The sequence below is a fragment of the Lygodium microphyllum genome, chromosome 19 (assembly GCF_053477565.2).
Source record: "Lygodium microphyllum isolate KBCC chromosome 19, Lygodium_microphyllum_v1.1.10, whole genome shotgun sequence".
NCBI lineage: Eukaryota > Viridiplantae > Streptophyta > Polypodiopsida > Schizaeales > Lygodiaceae > Lygodium > Lygodium microphyllum.
The window spans coordinates 67,934,824-67,956,399 of NC_141153.1; the positions used below are offsets into that span (position 1 = coordinate 67,934,824).

The 21,576-nt window shown below is 43.5% G+C and overlaps 1 protein-coding gene across 3 annotated transcripts in view; it reads left to right on the top strand.

The window, feature by feature from the left end:
• The first annotated feature begins 540 nt into the window (after positions 1-540).
• The window catches only part of LOC148019981 (single myb histone 1-like), a 104,386-nt gene continuing 83,350 nt past the window's right edge, over positions 541-21,576 (top strand). The window contains exons 1-2 of one of the 3 annotated variants that reach the window (XM_087700220.1): positions 541-1,000; positions 3,988-4,205. In XM_087700220.1, the coding sequence (XP_087556346.1) occupies positions 851-1,000; positions 3,988-4,205 (368 nt within the window). In that variant the 5' untranslated portion in view covers positions 541-850. The remainder of the gene's footprint in view (positions 1,001-3,987; positions 4,206-21,576) is intronic. The other 2 variants (XM_087700221.1, XM_087700222.1) reach the window with 2 other exon arrangements.

Below are 21,576 nucleotides of genomic sequence, written 5' to 3' on the forward strand. Positions count from 1 at the left end.
TTATTGTTTTCTAATTTGATTTCCATGAGTTCATGGAGTCAAGTTTAGGGTTGCATGGCTAGGCTCATCAACTTGGATTCGAGATAAAGGGGAACTCTAGCTGAGTTCTCAGTAAAAGAGAGGGTACTAAGGATTGCTCCATTTACTAGCAAGGACCCATGTTGACGTGCTTGACTGACATTGGCACTTCCTTCATTCTCTAAACCAAAAATGTATTTTCGTTCACCTCCTTTTAGCATGTTTAATAGGCTTACATTGTTAGATCCCTCAAATAGTCAATTTTGTGTGGCATGTCGACTTGCAAGCTGATGGGGTACTTCCTCTTTAAGTCTATCTACGTGGCGTGGCTGGGCTGAGGGCTCCAACTTGCAATCAGTTTGGGCCCTGCACATGACCCCCCTCTCTTATTGTTCTTTATGGTGTCCAAGAATAGGAGCATAATATTGCATTTTGGCTCGAAACATAAATAAAAAAATATTTGGTTTTCCATGTGGCCTTTTTCTTTTTTCGGGGGAGAAAGGCTTGAAATTTAAATAATTATATTCGTATTTCTGTCTGGGTTTCTTCTGTCACTGACAAGCTTCTTTGTTCGACTCTTCGCTTCTGCGCGCTCTCTCTCTCTCTCTTTCTCTCTCTCTGTGTCTGTCTGTCTGTGCCCTGCTTAGAGTGTTTCAATAACGCACTTATTGCTATCGATTATATATTCTCGGAATCGAAAGCTTCTCTGGCACCAACTCGATGACCAGGGACGCCATGATCCAGCTTATGTACAGTGCGTCCAGGATTGTGAGGTAGATTGCCTGTGAAAAACGCAGAAGAGGAGAAGAGAAGCGGCGAAACTCTGCGTCCGATGGGGGCTCCGAAGCAGAAGTGGACGCCGGAGCAGGAGGCTGCCTTGCGAGCAGGCGTGGAGAAGCATGGCCCCGGGAAATGGCGCACCATCCAGAAAGACCCTGAATTTGCCTCCATTCTGGCCACACGCTCCAATGTGGACCTCAAAGTAAGCTCCCTTTCGTGTTAATGCTTGTCTTTTTACATGGCAAAGTGGAAAAACTAATTGCCAAAGCCTGCCTCATGTTAGAAAGATACGAGGAAGTACAAAACTGATTGCTCAAACTTGCGTTGTGGTTACAAAGGTTGGACTTAATTATCCCAAAACTTGCATCAGTTCCTTTGTAGAAAGATTAGACTCAATCAAGGAGAATCACATCTCTGGCGTGATAGCTTGGCCCTTTGAGGATGTCACAATGAGCGGCACTGCATTTTATGTGCTGCTTGCAGCTTCAGGGAAATTACTCTGTTCAGTATTCTGGGATTAGATCAAATATTTCAAGTTATAATAGAAACCAATGAGTGATTACCTCAAAACTTGCACCAGTTCCTTTGTAGAAAGATTAGACTCAATCAAGGAAGATCACATCTCTGGTGTGCTAGCTTGGCCCTAGGAGGATGTCGTAACGAGTGGCAGCACATTTGATATGCTGCTTCAAGGAAATTACATGAAGCTATTGAAACCGGCCTATGCTCACATAAAGCGGTAGTTCCTTCAATTAACACCTGGACTCTACATACACACGGATAAACAGAGACCTCTCTCCCTCGCTCACCTCTCTCCCTCACTGAACACCAGATTGGCCTTGAAGACCGGCGCCTCTCTCGGTATTTCTTTATGAATTAAAAGATAGAAAATTACAAAAATAGTAATGTTCCAAAATACATAACCAGTGAACAATTGGTTTTCATCTCTTCTAAGTAAATCCCAGTTGCATAGGAACAATACAACATGTCCAGATCAACATCCCTTACTGTCCAGCATGTGCAGAATTCACTGTTCTTACTGTCCAAAATGTGCAGAATTCACTGTTCTTACTGTCCAGCACACTGTTCTTCCTGTTCAGCATGTGCAGAGTTCACTGTTCTTATTCAGCATGAGTAGAGTTCACTGTTCTTACGATTCAGCATGTGCAGAGTTCACTGTTCTTATTCAGCATGAGCAGAGAAAACACAGAATTGTATATTTGATGGAATCAATCCATCATGCAAAGCATTTCTTCTGAGAATAGAGAGAGAGGTGATCAGAGGGAGCAAGCTCTACCTCCGTGCTTGAGTCAGAGATGTAGAAGTACTCTCCATGGCTGGTTTTCTTGCAGCAATCTGCCCTCAGCTCCTCCAAACTTCATTCTCCCATCTGCCCCTTATAGCTATTACGTGTTTTTTAAAAATGCTCTCTCTCTCTCTCTCTCTCTCTCTCTCTCTCTCTTTTGGGAATTTGTGCCACATGACATACATGTAACAATTTTCTTGTTTAAAGACAATGACGCGAATAGAATCTGGGGTCCAAAAATAGTAACTATCTAAATTTTAGGGATGGTGACCCTTGCATTCCTCAAGTTGTTCTGTGCTACTTTTATCATTGCAGCCACATCAAAAGTGTAATGTGGGTCAGTTACAGTGACTTTTATTCTGTGAGCATTCTCACATGTGCATTTTCTATCTTGGCCAGGCTCATTGTCATGCACTATCTCTAGTGGCTAAGCACACAGTCCCAAACCACTGGCATTCTATTCTTCAGTGCCCATTCAATATGGAACTGGTCTTAAGGCTTAGACAAACCATTAGTCCAATTTGTCCCAATGGTTGCCTCTTCTGGCCATGCAAAGATCCCGCTCATTCCAAGAGAACTCTGGGGGTAAAAAGCAATAGCAACAAAAAAAAGGAAAAATAAAATATTTATATAAGTAAATAAGAAAAGCAACTGTAAAAAGTATCATCACCTGGTGACACTATGGTACTCCATTGAGTGATTAGATCAAAGATTCCAAGTTACATAACAAAGCATTGAGTGAACCTTGTCACATTTGTGGAATAGATGGCTTTTGTGTTTGCGTTTTGAGTTTGGGATGGTGTGCAATATTACCTTGATATTCAGCAAACTCAATCAAGGAAAATCACATATCTAGCATGCTGCTAGCTGGGCCCTTTGAGGATGTCACAAGGATTGATAGCACAAATTATAGACCGATCCAAGGTAACTACATGAAGCTATGGTACTCCATTGAGCATTCTTGTATACCACTCATTTCAAGTTATAATGCAGTGAGTGGACCTCAGCACATTTCAGAATAGATGGCTTCGTGTTGGTTTTGATTTTATAGTGGTATTCAATATTCCCTTAATACAGTTATTCTGTGTTTGAGAGTAGCCGATAATGATTAGATGCCACCTTAAAAATCATTATAAATAGAGACAAAGCTCTCAGTCTCTGGTGTTCAAGTACATGAGTGTGTGTGCCCACAGCATCCCCCCCCTTTCCCCAAACCATAATGCCTTTAAGAAACTTTATGACAATTTCTTCGTTTGCGACCTCTATCCTGATTCTTTCCAGGGTTTAAAATAGGTGTGAAAAAGAAAAAAACGAGATCCCTTCCCCCCTCCAAAAAAAAGGAAAGTGGTTCATCTCTTATTTGTAAGTAAATTGCTTTCCCTATGGGGATGGATGATGGTGTTTCGGGTGTAGTGAATGGGGCTTATGAAAACTTATAAAGCAGTGAGTGAACCTCATTATGATGTGGAATAGATGGTTTTGTGGCAATATGTTATATTGCCTTGATATATTAGTGCTGTGTTGGGGAGTGACTCAGAATGATCAGATGCCACCTTGAAATCATTATCAATAGAGACAACGTCTTGTCTGTGGCTTTTAATCGCATGAACACTCAGGATCTTTACTTCTCTTGTTTCCTTCAAACAATAAAGACAAGAGTTTGCTTCTATATCTGTAAGTAATTTACTTTTCCTTTGGGGACGATAGTGTTTTGGGTGTGGTGAACGGACCTTGTGATATTCTGGTGTAACCCCAAGTGGTTGTAAGCATACATAGCAAGATGCCAGCTCTGTAATTTACATTTTTTGTGTTTGAATAAGCTGCAATTTTCCTTATTTATGATTCTAAATGTTTGTTTTGTCCTTTGGTGTATCTTTTTATAGGACAAATGGAGGAATATGAATGTTGGCCTAGGTGGGCATGGGTCAAGAGAGAAATCATCAAAGTCATTTCCAAGATATCCTGCCACGAAGGGTACCGAGGACGTTTCTCTTGTGCCATCGATCCATTCAGGAGACATATCCACTGAAGATACTCATGGTATTGCTGATTCATTAGCCTCGTCAGATAGTTCCAAAGAAAGAAAGTCTCTAGATCCAAGGTAGGCTATGAAATGTAATTTTAGCTTTTGCATGTTATGATAACTTATTCTCGCTGACATAAAGTCAATGGTCTTGTTTGTAATATTAAACAAGGTAATGCACACATGAGGTTTAAGAGAAGTTAAAAATTGTGGAGCACAGAAATGACATAAGCCAGGCTCGTGATTTAGTCATCAAGGCAGAATTATGCAAGTAATTCGAGATAAATATGTCAAAGCGTTGTTTGGAAAAACACTTCTTTATTTTTGGCAAGCATCTATAGCTTATATTAAGTGTCTACTTCCCCATGTGTTAGATAGGTCTAAAAGTCTATTATAGGTGACATTAGATTGGCTCATTTATGTTGGCGAATTGTAGTACATGCTGAGGCATATGCGTCCTTGAAATTGCATGATCATGTAGATGGTTCTGACTCTTACTTGCTCAATTACGCACTGTCATCTCAAAGTAGGCCATGTGCTACATAATGATCCTTCCATCTTGATGTTTCTGCTGTATAACTTATATGCAGTGTGTTCCATTCCGTGGCTGTTTTTCATTTGTAGATAACTTTTAATCACTGATATTGTGGAAAACCATATTAGCTATTGCCATGCAAGTGCTCAGTATATAGTAGCCATTGGAAGTTATCTGTGATTGGTGAACTTTTGCTATTAACAGTAATCTTTGACATTGATTGGCAGAGCTTTTCTTGAGATCAAATAATGGGATGTCCTTGTTACTACCAATGAGCATGTACTGCATCTCTAAGGACTCTTTGCAGTTCTTTTCTATTTTACTGGTTATTGGTATTTGTTTGTCATTTCATCCTGATGTTTTTTATCAGATTGACGAGCATTTATCTATGCTGGTGTTCAGAGTGCTGTGATGCAGAAGCGTATGACCGGACTGAATGCAAACGCAGAACACAGAGAGAGAGAGAGAGAGAGAGAGAGAGAGAGAGAGAGAGAGAGAGAGAGAGAGTAGAATGCTGAATGCTGAATGCTGAATACAAAGGCAGAATATGTGCTTGGGTTGTCTGTGTATGAAAAGCCGGAAACTCTCAAATCTGCGCAAGACAAGTGCTAGAGACCAAGTGCAAGTGGGCATAAATAGGCCAGAAGAAAACAATAAAATAATGCAGGTTGGCCTGCAGGAAAATGGATGATTGGTGGAATTGGCTGCACCTATCCAGGGTCAGCTGCCACGTGGCAGTCTGACTAGACCTGCCCATCCTGCCCCTTTCTGCACACTACCTGCTTTGCTACCTGTGCTGTCCATTGTGCTGCCCATGCTGCTGCCTGCTACGTGGCTAGTGTCCAACCCTGCCTTCCTAAGCCGAGTGCCCATCTTGGAGGTGCCCAAAACTCTAATACCCTCTCTTAGATCCTGCATGGGCACGAGGCTCAAGGATTTGGAATGTTGACAAAGAACGGCTTGAAGTGCTTTGGTAAATAAGTCTGCCAAATTATATTGTCTTACAATACTCCACATCAATGGTCCTGTCCAAGATCTTCTCACAGATGAAGTGATACTGGATCTCTATGTGCTTTGTCCTTGCATGATATATTGGATTCCTCACTAAGGCTATGCAACTCTCATTGTCACATAGAAGTTTGATAGTTTGCGGTTGACGACAGCCAAGCTCAACTAACAATCTCCGAAGCCATATGGTCTCACAAGTGGTAGAAGATGCGACTCAAGTTGGTGATGTTGATAAGAGGCAATCGACTACTACAAGCTAGTGTTTTCTACGAGGTGCAAGCGCTATCTCTTGGAGTAGCAAGAAGCAGCCAACTATTGCTCTTTTTTCAAAACAGACTAAGTATTAGTTGAAATCCATCTAGCCTTGTAGAATAAAGGTTAGATCACTTATACCTCCTAGATAAAATAGACGAAGGTTGGGGGTTCCCTTAAAAAATTGAAGAATTTGCAAGGTAGAGTGCCAATGAACCTTCTTGGGCTCACATATGAACCCTGCAAGCAAACCAACTTGAAATCAAAGATCAAATTGAGTGTTAAGAAGCCATATCAAGGATCTGATCAACAATCAATGTCAGGACACATCCTGTTGGTGAAGCAACATGGGCCATAGCCTTTCAATTTGGATCCATAGAAGTGGAGATTGTGCGACGATTGGTCATCTCAAAAGTGGTCAAATGTTCTTACACATATTGCTGTTGGGGGAGTGAGATCCCTCTCTCGAACTGCAATATCTCATGACCTAGAAAGAAATGAAGAAGACCCTTTTCAATCATCTTTAACTTCTCATGAAGTGCCTTCTTAGTTTGCTCAATCATTTGGGCATGGTTTCTGGTCAAAATGAGATAGTCCACAAAGAGCACAAACAACATGCGCCCTTTGACTGAAGTGTAAACATACAAATTCCCTTTGATTGAAGTGTAAACATACAAATTTGGATCTGATGTAGACCTTCGATACTGCGACTTCTTTCTAAGAAAATAATCAATCTTCTTGTTCCATGCGCGAGGAGCTTGCTTAAGGCCATAGAGAACCTTCTTAAGCTTGTATACCTTACCATTTGAGGATGAGAACACAAGTGGCTGCTTAACATAAATCTCCTGCTTCAAATCACCATTCAAGAAGGTGGACTTTGACATTCAACTAATATTTTGGTCTTCTATGGCTAAGTCAAGAACTATTCAAGTAGTGGCCATGTGGGTAGTAGGAACAAAGGTGTTGTCAAAATCCACATCACGTTGCCATGCAAAACCTTTGGTAGCCAATCATGCCCTGCATTTATCTAGTGTGCGTCACTATGGTACTTGTTAGAGGCCATACCCATTCAGAATAAGTTGCATATCATCAATGTTTTGAATAGGCATTAAAAAACTATCACCAATCAAAATATGCCCATGCATGGGATACATATGGGCGATACGGCTGAAGAGGGAGTCGTGTGGCAGGAAGCACCACTATCCACAATCCACTCCTGTGATTGAGGGGTCATCAATGCTGCATTAGGAGTAGAAGACTTAATAACTTCTAGATAAAGAAATGCTAATGATGAGGGAGTAGCCACTACTCTTGTCGAACTAGAGTCCTTTGTAGATAGTCCTGTTCATCTTGTCCTTATTGGGGCAGTCTTGCTTGCAATGAATTGTCTTACCTTAGATGTGGCAAGCAGACTCCTTTCCTTTCTTGGTTTTGCTATCCTTTTTCTTTGTATGCATAGCCTCCTTCTTGGAGCTTTGACTTGTAAGAGCCTTGACTTCAACTTCTAAGGATTAAGTGTCTTGAATTGCTCATCTTAAACACCATGGAACGAGTATGAAGATATGCTAGGGTTTGCATTGAGGAAACACAACATGTGCGACCAAGATTGAAACACAAAAACTTAGATAGAGACAAGCAAAACTCAAATCCTAAACACAAAATGCAAAAACTCAAAACTCAAAATGCAAACATAGAGACAAACCTTTAGAGAAGAAACTCTGAAGTGAATGAATGTTGTAAATGAATGTAAGAGTGTACAAAATGCCTAAGGGCAGAGCAATGTAGTGTTGGAGAGTGATATCCATCAGAGATAGATCCCAAGTGTTGTGACCACTAGTTGGAGCATCGGAGTGTAAGAAACACCAAATGCTGATCAATAGAGTGTCAAGGAATTGAGGCGACAACAGGAGAGGTGTTTGCTAATGTAGATGGCTTGTTGGACAGCAAAAACGCAGGTACTACAGTGGTCCCTTGGTGGGAGAGATGGTAGTAGTTTGTCGTCTGGCACTAGATGCTGAAAACGCAAGTTGATCAGTTTCATCACACAACAAATGGAGACCTCCAAATAGCAAGGCGATGGTTGAAAACAAGCCGCCTAGGGCTGGATAGTGATGGGCTGCAATCAGTAGTGACTGGACAGTAGATGGTAGGTGATTGCGTTGGAGCTCAGTTGAGAGCAGCAGAAGTTCGAGGAGTGAGCGTGAGAGTGACGGCTGGTGAGAGAGTCAGAGAGAGAGCAGAGTGAAAGTACGATGCGATGTGAGTATACCAACAATGTGTTGGTACACAAAGAATAAAATGCATTTATATTTAGGGCACGTAAGGGTGCATTCACATGTACAGCTAAATAATGTGTGTGTACTATACACAGAGGTTAAACCAGGCCTTTATCTCAACAACCTTCCACTTAAAGGTCCGAAGTGAACCTCTAACCAACACCCACTAGTCAGATGCAATGCTCATGTTGAGCTTTGCTTAGACTTTTAGTGAGAACATCTGTAGGGTTGTCTTGTGTTTTGATCTTGATCAATGTGATTTGACCATCTTCTAGAATCTGTGTGATGAAGTGATATCGCATATCTATATGCTTTGTGCGTGAATGATACATGTCATTCTTAGCCAGATACACAGCACTCTGGCTATCACATCCCAAAACTACAGTACCCATAGACATGCCGAGATCCTTTGCAAGTCTGCTCAACCATATAGCTTCCTTAGAAGCTTTAGTAGCTGATATCTATTCAGCTTCAGTGGTACTCAGTGCAAGGATGTTCTGCAACTTGGAACACCAAGTAATAGCACCACTAGCAACTATAAAGACAACCGCTGGTGGACCTACGAGTGTCCAAGTCACCTGCCATGTCTGCATCACAATAACCTTGCAAATTAAGTGCACCCTGCCCATAGTAAGTACACTTTCTTTGTGTACCCTTGAGATATCGAAGAATACACTTGATAGCCTCCCAATGTGTTTTTCCAAGATTTAACATAAACCTTCTAACAACTCCCACTGCATGAGCAATGTCTGGACGAGTAGCAACCATAGCATACATAAGAGAGCCACAAGCTGATGCATAAGGGACTCCCTTTATATCATTTACTTCCACGTCATCTTTTGGGCTGTTGGCTTTGCTAAGCTTAAGATAAGGAGGTAAGGGTACCCCAAAAGGCTTAGCGTCAGCCATGTTAAATCTGTCCAGTACCTTTTCAATGTACTTTTCTTGAGATAAAAACAGCAATTTCTGCATTCTATCTCTACGAATCCTCATGCCCAAAATATGCTCTGCATTTCCCAAATGTTTCATGGAGAAGGCTGATTTCAGCTGATTTTTGAGAGCATCCTGTTAGAGTGTAGCGGTGCGGAAGCGTAGGACTGAGAGAGAGAACGCAGAGAGAGAGAGAACGCAGAGAGAGAGAGAAGAGAAAGAGACAGTAGAAGATGAAGATCTACTGTATAAAATGTGCTGTATACAAAGATATGCAGATATATACACGGGCGCAGTGCGCTGGACTGCGTGTCTCCACCTCGATGATGCAACTTGCTGTTCACCTCGAAGTCCGCTGCAGTCTGCATTGTCTCCTGTCTGAAATCTGCGAACAGAGACGGAATCTGCGCGAGCCACCAGTCTGTAATTTGCGAGCAGAAAAGTGTAGACAGAAGACTGAAAACTCGACTATAAATAGCCAGGATCTGGGTGCCAGAAAAAGGCCTGTCGGCTGGATTAAATGCAGTTGACAGTGCTGTGCCAGGTCGGACTGCCACGTGGCAGTCCGATTGCACCTGTCCGACTGGATCTGATTGCTAACACCCCCTCTCAGAGCCGGGGCGAGGCAGAAGTCTGAGGGATCTGGAATGTCTCCGAAGTAGAGCTTGGGGAAGTACCTTTGTAAACAAATCTGCAAGATTGTCCTCCGTCTTGCAGTACTCCATGGTGATGGTCTCATCTAGAAGCTTCTCTTTGATGAAGTGGTACTGGATCTCTATGTGCTTCGTTCGGGCATGAAAAACAGGATTCCGTGCCAAAGCAATGCAACTCTCATTGTTGCATTGCAGCAAAGTAGGACGAGTCTGGGGGCAGCCAAGCTCCTCCAACAATCTCCGAAGCCACACAGCCTCACATGTGGTGGAAGACGCGGCCCGATACTCTGCCTCAAGAGACGAAAGGGCTACCGTGGGCTGCTTCTTGCTACTCCATGAGATAACACCTGCACCCAAGGTAAAACAGTAACCTGTAGTAGACCGCCTGTGGTCCACATCACCGGCCCAATCGGAGTCGCTCCAACCTGCGAGAACAAGATCTGAACCACCTGTGCCTGCGGGATAATGAATCCCTAAATCAGACATCCCCCTCAAATACCGAAGTATCCTCTGAGCAGCCTACTAATGCACCGTCTGAGGTTCACTCATAAACCCTGCCAAGAGCCCAACAGTAAAACAAAGATCAACAAGAGTGTTGAGGAGCCAAATCAATGATCCAATCAACTGACGATAGCGGGAAGCATCCGCCATGGGAGAAGCTGAATGGGAAGTGGCCTTCCAGTTCGGATCCGTAGGAGTAGAAAGGGTCCGACAATCCTCCATCGCAAAAGAAACCAAGAGCTCCTGTACATATCTCTGCTGAGAGAGGAAGATCCCCCTCTGAGACTGATAAATCTCATGGCCCAAAAAGAAATGGAGTAGACCCAAGTCCGTCATCTCGAACGTCTGATGTAAAGCTGCCTTCGTCTCTTGGACCTTCTGTGCATGATCACCTGTGACAATCAAATCATCAACATACAACACAAAAAGCACACAACCAGCCTCGGAAGTGTGTACATAAAGCTGCGGATCGGCCTTAGAACGCCGATATCCCAACTGTGCCTGAAGAAACGAATCAATCTTTTCGTTCCATGCACGCGGAGCCTGCTTGAGGCCACACAAGGCCTTCTTCAACTTGTAGACTTTCCCATCTGAAGATCCAAAGCTAGGAGGCTGCTCGACATAGATCTCCTCCTTCAAATCTCCATTGAGGAAGGCCAACTTCACATCCAACTGGTAGACAAGCCATTTCCTATGGCCAGCCAAGGCAAGAACAGCTCGAATAGTCGCCATACGAGCAGTGGGGGCAAAAGTATCATGACAATCAATCCCTGGGTGCTGTGCAAAACCTTTAGCAACAAGGCGAGCTTTGTGCTTGTCCAAAGAACCATCGCTAAGGTACTTGGTCTTGAAGACCCATTTGACGCCAATCACCTTCTTATTCAGGGGGCGTGGCACGAGTGACCAAGTGCCATTCCTCTCAATAGCCTCCAACTCGGCTTCCATAGCTTTCTTCCATGGTGCGGACTGTAAAGCCTCCTTCACGGAGGTGGGCTCTCGATCCTGCATAACACGGGTCATCAAACAATAGTTAGAGCAAACAAGCTCCGTAGAATGTGCTTGGTGCCTCCGTGACCGCCGCGGACCATCCTGCGGTCCCCACTCCTCAGGGACCCCCTCGATCCCTGAATCACGGAGTGTGTCACGGGCCCAACGAGGAGGAGGCCGGACCTCCCCTCGTCTCTCTTCATCAGCTGAAGACTCTGGGATATCCACCGGTGGTAACTCCTCGGGGGTGACCGGTGGAACAGGAGACTCTGTGTCAGAAACAGAATCAGAATCAAAAGGCACGGGCTCCAAAGGAACTGTAGCAGGAGCCCAACTCTCCCCTGGATCTCCAAGAACGGGATGCTCCTCACCCATTGATATGGCCGGAACCTCCACAAACCGCACATCTCGACTAGTGTACACATCCCGCTTAACGGGATCATACAAACGATAGCCTTGGGACTGGGAGCTGTAGCCAACAAATACCTGTCTTCGGGAAGCTGCTTCAAATTTATCACGATGAGCCTTGGGAATGTGAACATAGGCATCACACCCAAAGACCCTAAAATAAGAAACATCGGGCTTAGTCCCAAAGTAAGCCTCAAAAGGTGTCATCCCATCAACGGCCGAAGTGGGGGATCGATTAAGGATGTGGACTGCAGTAGCCACAGCCTCGGCCCACAGAAACTGAGGTGTTTGTCGGTGCTCCATCATGGTGCGCGCCATCTCGATCACACTACCGTTTTTCCGTTCAAGAATGCCATTTTCTTGAGGAGTGTTGGTATTAGCAAACTCTTGGTGAATACCTTTATTTGCACAAAAACGAGCAAACTCATTAGAAACAAATTCACCACCCTTGTCGGATCGCAAGGTCTTCAATCTCTGGCCTGATCGGTTCTCCTCAAAGAGAAGCCAATCCTTGAAGTGGGAGAAAGCTTCTGACTTCAATGCCAAGAAATAGGCCCATGTCATCCTGTTGTAGTCATCTACGATCAACATGAAGTACGAGCTCCCTCGCAAGGACTCGTTCCTCATAGGGCCACAAAGATCTGTAGATACAAGCTCCATCGGTGAAGTAGACCGCCGCGAAGCTTTGTGGGGAATGGCATCCCTATGCTGCTTTCCACGAATGTAGGAGACACATGGCTGCTGGCTCACCACTATTTCCGGCAACCCTCGAACAAGCTGTCCACGTGACGCCCTTCGAAGATAATCATAGTTGAGGTGACCAAACCGAGCATGCCATAGCTTTGACTATGTCTGAGAGGTAAGAAGAAGAGTAGAGAGGGCGGTGGAAGACTTCAATTTATAGATGCCGTTCTCCTCATATCCGGATGAGAGAACCTTCCTTGACCCACGATCAAGGACTCGCACCGAATCAATGTCAAACTCCACCCAAAGTCCAAGGGAACAAATCTTATGAACTGACAGTAGATGATACCCTAAACCTGGTACATGCAAGACCTCTGAGGTATGGGTACCACCACGTCCATCTGGAATAAGCTGCATCTCACCCCGTCCTGCAATAGACACTGAAGAGCTATCGCCAATGAGAATCTGTCCACGCGAGGGTTGCAACTGGGCAACACCATCTGATGAAGGAGTCATGTGCCGGGAGGCACCACTGTCAACGATCCACTCTCGAGCCTGGGGAGCCGTCATCGCAGCATCAGAAGCATTCGGTGTAGAGTCCTCAATGACAGCTAGATGAAGAAATGCAGCTGATGAGGGTGCAACCACCACTCCAGAATCCTTCGTGTCCTTCTTGTTGGTGTCCTTGTCTTTGTCAGGGCAATCCTTCTTCCAATGGCCAGTCTTTCCACAAATATGGCATGTGGATTCTTTGTCCTTGTCCTTGTCCTTCTTTGACTTGTTATCCCCCTTCTTCTTCTTTTGGTCCTTCCCCTTCTTCTGAGAGGCTTGACCTGTCAGTGCCTCCGACTTGAAAGCATTCTGTCCCTTTAGTTGTTCCTCTTGGTCCAAGACCATAGGAAACAACTCTTCCCACCGAAGAGTGGACTCCCGCCCCGAAGCAATAAGGGTGGAGTAGAAAGCACCAAATCGTGGCGGCAACTGGGATAAGAGTGTGATCGCCATGTCTTCGGAGGAAATCGGCTTCCCCGCATTCTGAACCTGCATCTGAAGCTGTCTAAGCTTGTTGATATGCTCCCGCAACGAAGAAGACTTGTTTACGGACAAGGTCCGCATCTGAACCTCCAAAGAAACCCGCTTCATAAGGGTCATCCGGTTATACATCTGATCAAGCTCCAGCCATATCTCCCGAGCCACCGTCAAGTGCTCGATGTGAGCTATCACGGCTGTAGTACAAGACAGAAAAAGAAAGGAACGAATCTTGGCATTCAGTTTGTCCCAATGAGACTGTGCCTTGGCCAACTCCGCACGAGCATCGGAAGAGAGTTTGGACTCATCTCTCACCGAGGGCCGGTCGATCTTCTCCTGTACAAGCTCTGCCAAATCGTAGGACTCAAGGATGGCCAACATCATCACACGCCAAATGCGGTAGTTGTCGCCATCGAGCTTTTGATCTGCGGGAAGAGCCGGTAAGACAGGCACCTTCCGGTCCATAATCGTCTGGAACTTCAAGTCAATCTCTGTAGACATCTTCACCTGTAATGCCTTCACAAACACAAAAGCAGCCCCCTTTGACTGTGAAAACTCAGCCTGCTAGGGCTCTTCCGCGTCCCAAAACTTCTTCACTCGCCGGAGGCGATGAAAAAGCAAAACCTGCACTTGAGAACTGAAAACTCAAACTTCCTCCTCATCAAACAGCAGTAAACAGCAGCAAATCCACCACCTGGACTCCTTTCCCGCGCGCCCACGCTCGCTTCAGCCTTGTTCCGAGGCGCAGCCTTCCTGCCCGCTCTCAAACGCTGAAAACGCAGCCTTGTGTCGCGATAGAAACTCCTCTTCAGGTTGGTTCTGCACTCAGTCAACCCTCTAACACTGCTCTGATACCATGTCAGAGTGCAACGGTGCGGAAGCGTAGGACTGAGAGAGAGAGAACACAGAGAGAGAGAAGAGAGAGAAAGAGACAGTAGAAGATGAAGATCTGCTGTATAAAATGTGCTGTATACAAAGATATGCAGATATATACACGGGCGCAGTGCGCTGGACTGCGTGTCTCCACCTCGACGATGCAACCTGCTGTTCACCTCGAAGTCCGCTGCAGTTTGCACTGTCTCCTGTCTGAAATCTGCGAACAGAGACGGAATCTGCGCGAGCCACCAGTCTGTAATCTGCGAGCAGAAAAGTGTAGACAGAAGATTGAAAACTCGGCTATAAATAGCCAGGATCTGGGCGCCAGAAAAAGGCCTGTTGGCTGCATTAAATGCAGCCGACTGTGCTGTGCCAGGTCGGACTGCCACGTGGCAGTCCGACTGCACAGTCCGACTGCACCTGTTCGACTGGATCTGACTGCTAACACATCCAAGCTAGTCTTTCTTTTCCCAGCTAGCAACATATCATCCACATACAAAACAAGTATGATGGGGCTGCCATCTGTATCCTTTTTTATGTACAAGCAATGATCTGCATGGCTGCATGTAAACCCATGAGATAGCATAAAAGTGTTAAATTTTTTGTACCACTGTCGTGGTCCTTGCTTCAGCCCATACAGGCTGCATTTTAGCTTACACACCATCTGCTCTTTTTCAGGAACTACAAAGCCCTTGGGTTGTTTCATGTAGATTTTGTTGAGAAATAACAAATGATGTATGCTCCAAGAAGAGATGTCCTGAATCCCATATGCTCAGTGAGGATAGTGGAGAAGCTGGAAAGCTATAAAAGCATGTACTTGGTTCACTTTTTAATGCAATGCTATTGTACTTTGTACTTAGAGTCTGTAACTCTATCCACTCAAGATTGTGCTTATGAGTCCAAGCTAATCTATCTTGGAACCTAATTCACTTGAGTGAAAGTCTGTGTCTAGTCATCAGTATTCATATCTCTTGCTTATGAGTTTAAGCCTCCATAGCTAAATTGTGTTCAAGATCCATGTTTGTCAACATGGTATCAGAGCCATGGTAAGCTTAGTTTAGCTCTTCTCCTTGCTTCTCCAACTTCTCATAGCTTAGCTCCAGCTTAGGACACGTATTTGAGTTCATCTCCTACTTTATGCTCACACACCTCTTCTTGGCCACCATAGCCAGACTGCACCTACCTTCAGTTGAGCACTTAGATCTCATCATACAGGTGATTTTAGCTCGAGGTGTCTTCTTGGGGAACTCTTTATCTACTCCCAACGCAGCTTTCTATCATATCAAAGTGTGAAATTGTTCACTGTGGAGCCTGGCATTACGAGAATTTGACCTCGTTGTCTTGTTTGCACCAGATCTTGGTCGTACTGCTGTCGCCACTCACACAGTCCGCGATCTACCCTGTGAGCATAGGGCTTTTGAAGTTCACTATGCAAGCCTACTTCCCATGCAATATCTTGTGCAATGGTCAACTCGTCGAGCTGAAAGAATAGTCGGCTGTTTGAAACCCTAGAGGAAGCCATAGCCAAAAACTTGAAAAGCTTGGCAATCTTGTTCCTTTTTAAGTGCCATCATCAATAGTGATTTTGATCACTCTGGCATTATCTCTGAAATCTGGAAGTGCCTAAGGAAGCTCAAAAAATTACCTAACAACATCAAGTCCAACATCAAGATCTAGTATCTATTGATACTCAACAAGTGCTTCTTGGCACTTAAGGTTTTTTAACTTAATTAAGAGTAAATCATCTTATGATCTCATTTTAGCTGCTTCAAAGCCTACTCTTAGTTTGTAATGATTTGAAAATTTTCCAATTCCTTGAAAGTCTAAATCTCATTGTAAAAGGACAGACACTGTTGGAGTGTCCTCGTGGTAAGACCTCCTTCCAAGATGATTGAAATGGAGTAGATAGCAAAGTTTAATGGTGAAGGCTTTCACGTCTAGAAGGAGAAAACTATGTACCATCTCATGACGAAAGACATCTGGGATCTCTTTGAGGAAGATGATACAGATGACAAGAAAGAAGATGCTAAAGAGGAAGATGCTGCAGAAGACCAATCTAAAACAAAGGCATGAAAATATTGAAAAATGAGGCAACGGAAGCAATAGAAGGCACACAAAAATATGAAATCCTTTATTTACGAGAGAGTCAGAATTTATAGACCAGAGATTGGCATCATCGATGACTCCATGAACTAGAATCCAAATCCTATAATCTCTTCTCTAATTGCTCCATGATTCTCTCTACACCACACATGGTATTCTCCTAGATTCTAGTCTACACACACATGGGCATATTGTCTTACATCATAGATTAGGTCACTCACACTAGCACACTCTTAAGTACACACCTAATCCTATGTTCACTGGTTACTAATGCTATCCCCCTTTACATTTAGTCCTCTTGAGTTTGATTTACCAACACCCCCTCTCAAACTCAGGATGTACAATAGTTTAGGCATGACGTGACTTGCTCATCCATGACCAACGCAGGGACGTGGTTTCTCAGTGGTGTGGAAGGTGTAGGAGACTTGGGTCAGAGGTTTAGCCATGACTTACAATGAGTTTACATTTGGAATAGGTATACAATATCAAGACAAGGTTAATGTGCCGGGGTTACATCTTTATTCAAAATGAACGGTCATCAAACGAAGTTGAAGGAGTTTTAGAGACCCCCTTCTTCTTCACTTCCATGTTGAGATTCTGGTGTTCTTCCTCTTGATGCTCTTGGTCTTCTTCTTCATCATGTTCTTTTTTGTCGGTGATGCTCATGAGATAGGCTCTTTGTGCTTTCTTCCTTGAAAAACAGTCCCTCTCTTTGTGGCTTGGCTTGTGGCAGAAATCACAAATGATGGTGTCATTGTACTTATAATTCCCTTTGTCAGAAAATCCCTTGTGGTAAAGTACTTCCTCTCTTGTTTATGATCTTGTAGCAGCAGGTGGAGATTCTTGCTTGAATTTATTTTTCTTCTCCTCCTCAAGCAAAGAAGCTTCTATTTCCACTAATTGTGGATCCGGCATATTGGTGAGAGTTGTTACAACATTGTCATATTCAAGACTAGGAAGGGATTTAAGTAATACACCAATTGAGATATCTTCATCAATTCGTAAATCAATACCGACAATTTGAGTTAGGAGACTCTTCATGTAATTCAAATGAGAAGCAAGTGAGGTTTGACGCTTCATTTCAAGACGGAAAAACTCAACTAGAAGTCCAAACTTGAAACTCTTTGACTTGGATCCAAAGAGAGTATTCAGAATATCCCAGGTGTCCTTGGCATTGTTGCATTCATCCACATGATGGATGTAGGTATCATCCAACTCTAGCTTGATTATGGCTTGTGCTTTGTTGTCGCGAACTTCCCATGCAGTGGCTTGAGCAGGATCCTGAGGCTTCTTCTCCTTTCCATTTGCAATATTCCATAAACTTTTCTTCACGAGGACCAACTTGATCCTAGTTTGCCATGTATGAAATGAAGTTCCAGAGAACTTGAAGCTTAAGTCATTATCCTTCAAAGACATCTTGACAAAAAAAAAGAGAAAAGTAATTAAATACTTTTAAAATACTAGTAGGGAGTGTTGAGGAAGTCGGCCATCTCCTACGGCTGTGGTCTTCAAGGGGAAGGATGTATCTCGTAGCATCCAAAGGCAAGAGATCTCGGTGCTCTCATATTACTAGAAAACATCGGAACTGCTATGGCTCTAGAGGGTTTCGTCTGCTGAAGCACTTGTGGGTTGGGTTGTTGAAGCACCTGTGGGTTGGGTTACAAAGCTGTCATATTAGAGTGACAATCATGAGGGTTATGCTTGTAATCTGCAACAGCCTTCTCTCATGCAGACTCGAAGATGAGGAGGCACTTGTGATCAGTACCGCTGAAGCACAACAACAAAGTCAGTAGTCTCAGAAAAGGATTACACATAGTCTTCTTGAGAAGAAGAGGAGATGCTCATCTGCTCATCAATGCACACACAGAGAGAGAGAGAGAGAGAGAGAGAGAGAGAGAGAGAGAGAGAGAGTGTGTGTGTGTGTGTGTGTGTGTGTGGCTCCAAAAGACACCATGAAGTATTCAGCTGCTCAGCGTTTGATCCGCTTGCTTGGCTTTGTAGTGGCGATGCTGATGATGATCATGGGTGTAAATACTAGGACAACTATAGTGCAAGCAGTATCTTGCAATGCTGTGATGAAAGGCCTGGCACCTTGTGCGGGCTTTTTAAGCCAAGGGGGGGCGAAGGCAGCATCTGGGTTGGTGTGCTGCAAGGGATTGAAGGCATTGAATAGCATGGCCAGCAGCTAGCAAGCCCGCCAGCAAATCTGCAGCTGCTTGATTGCGGCTGCTAAGTCCTTCAAGCCCTGATACCATATTGAAAAATGAGGCAACGGAAGCAATAGAAGGCACACAAAAATATGAACTTCTTTATTCACGAGAGAATCAGAATATATAGACCAGAGATTGACATCATCGATCACTCCATGAACTGGAATCCAGATCCTATAATCTCTCCTCTAATTTCTCCATGATTCTCTCCACACCACACATGGTATTCTCCTAGATTCTAGCCTACACACGCATGGGCATATTGTCTTACATAATAGATTAGGTCACTCACACTAGCACACTCTTAAGTACACACCTAATCCTATGTTCACTGGTTACTAATGCTATCCCCCTTTACATTTAGTCCTCTTGAGTTTGATTTACCAACAAGAAGAAGATGAACAACAAAGCTCTAGGTATTATTGCCTGGGGTCTATTCGATGATGTATTACAACATATTTCTGGCATTAGGGATGCAAAGAAAGCATGGGAAGAACTTGATAGGATCTTTGGCACCCAAGCAAAGAACTCAAATGTAAAATTACTCATGCAATTTTATAAATTAGATGTAAAAGATAGTTCCTCTATGACTGTGCACATTAATAAGTTCAAGAGCCTTAAAACTCAGCTTGCAACTCTTAAAAAGAACATTGATGAAGATGAGGCAATAGCAGTGCTACTTGCCAGTGTTAATCATGAACCATATGAGAACCTTGTTTCAACACCAAGTAATGTTCCCAGTCTCTCACTCAAAGATATTGAGCACTCTCTCCTTGATGAAGAGAACAAACAGAAGAACAAGAATGCAAAAGATGGTATTTCATCATCCAGGGAAAATCTCTTATATACCAAAGGAGCTACTGGATCCAAAGGAAGAGGTCGAGGATTCAACATCGATAACAAAAGTCGGATGGCATGTCATTATTGTGGTAAAACTAGCTATATTGCTAGTGAATGTTTTCAGAAGAAAAGAGCATAGTAGATGCAGAATGACCACTACCAAAATCAATTCATGAATGAAAAAGCAGAAGAAGAAGAAGAAGATGCTTCCGCTACCATCAACAACTCTGACATATTGTTCTAAGGAATTTGTTCCCATAGTGGATTTGCTTTGTAAAAACCCTTGCCAAAGATGTAAAGTCTCAAGCTTTAACTTGACTAGGTTGCCTATGAGCTAGTCTCTCGGGCCATGTTATCATGTAGGGGGGCAAAAGCTAGCAAGTGTAGGGACTCATCATTTGAGGGGGGGTGTTGAGAAATAACAAATGATGTATGCTCCAGGAAGAGATGTCCTGAATCCCATATGCATAGTGAGGATAGTCGAGAAGTTGAAAAGCTATAAAAGCATGTATTTGGTTCACTTTTTAATGCAATGCTATTGTACTTTGTACTTAGAGTCTGTAACTCTATCCACTTAAGATTGTGTTTATGAGTCCAAGCTAATCTATCTTGGAACCTAATTCACTTGGAGTGAAAGTCTGTCTAGTCATTAGTATTCATGTCTCTTGCTTACGAGTTCAAGCCTCCATAGCTAAACTGTGTTCAAGATCCATGTTTGTCAACAGATTTTCTCATCAATGTCACCATGCAAGAAAGCTGTTTTTACATCCATTTGATACAGCTCTAAGTCCAGTACAGTAGTGAGAGCAAAAAGCACACGTAGAGTGGTCATCTTCACAACAGGTGAGAAGACCTCTTGGAAGTCAATCCCTTCCTTCTGTGCATATCCTTTGGCAACCAGCCTTGCCTTGTACTTGGGTTTCCTATCAACTATCTTTACTTTGTACACCCATTTGTTTGGAAGTGGCTTCCCTCCCTTGGGCAATGACACAAGATTCCAAGTATCATTTGCATATAGAGATTTAATCTCTTCTTGCATAGCAAGCTTCCACTTATTGCTGAACTCACATGACTTGGCCTCTTTGTATGTAAGAGGCTCACCCTCATTTGTAAGCATCACATAATGCAAGGAGGGGTCAAACCTATGTGGTTGCCTTCTTACACGTGTAGACCTGCGTACCCAACGATCAACATTTTCAGGATTTGGGTCTACATTTGGAGGTATATTATTTTCAACATTTATTGGATGCTGTAAGCCATTTTCAGCATGTTGTTCATGCTATATGGCACCTTCATTTTCATTTCCAGCACTTGCATTTTCATAATCAGCAAGCCTATCTTGCTGTCCATGACCTCCTTGTGCTTCTATTTGCTGTCGATCATCATCTAGCTCAAAAATAACTGGCTGATTATCAGTTTCAGCCTGTGGTACAGCACCATGAGGCTAATTTTCTGAAGTAATAGGTGGCTGCAAACTTTGAAATTTCACTTTTTTCATATCTTCATTAGAGGCTAAAGTACCTTTCAGCAATTTTGCCTCATTAAACACAACATTACGATTGCAAATAATTTTCTTAGACGGAGGTAACCACACTCTATAGCCAAATTCACTCTCATCACCATAGCCCATGAAGATGCCTTTCGTGGATTTTGGGGCTAGTTTGTTCCTCAGCTCATCTCTAACATGCACAAAAGCATCACAACCAAATATGCGTAAATGGTCATATGAGGCTGATTTGCCCTCCTCAGGGATGCCATTATTTAAGGACCTGTTTGGAGAGCGGTTGTAAATGTGAACCGCGGTTTTGAACGCCTCTCACCAAAATTCATGAGGGAGATTAGCAGTGGATAGCATGCACCGCACTCTTTTACATAAAGTCCTGTTGTATCTTTCAGCCACTCCATTTGAAGAAGGGTTGTAAGGAGTTGTAAGCTCCCTCTTAATTCCATGCAAGTCACAAAAGGACGTGAATTTAGTTGATGTGAATTCACTCCCATTATCAGTTCTCAAGCATTTCAGCATGAAAAGTTTTAAAAACAACGAACACTTCACTTTTCTTTTTCAATAGGTAAACCCAAATCTTTTTGGAACAATCATCTATAAAGGAGACAAAATATGCAGCACCACCCAACGATTTCACGGGCATACTACATATA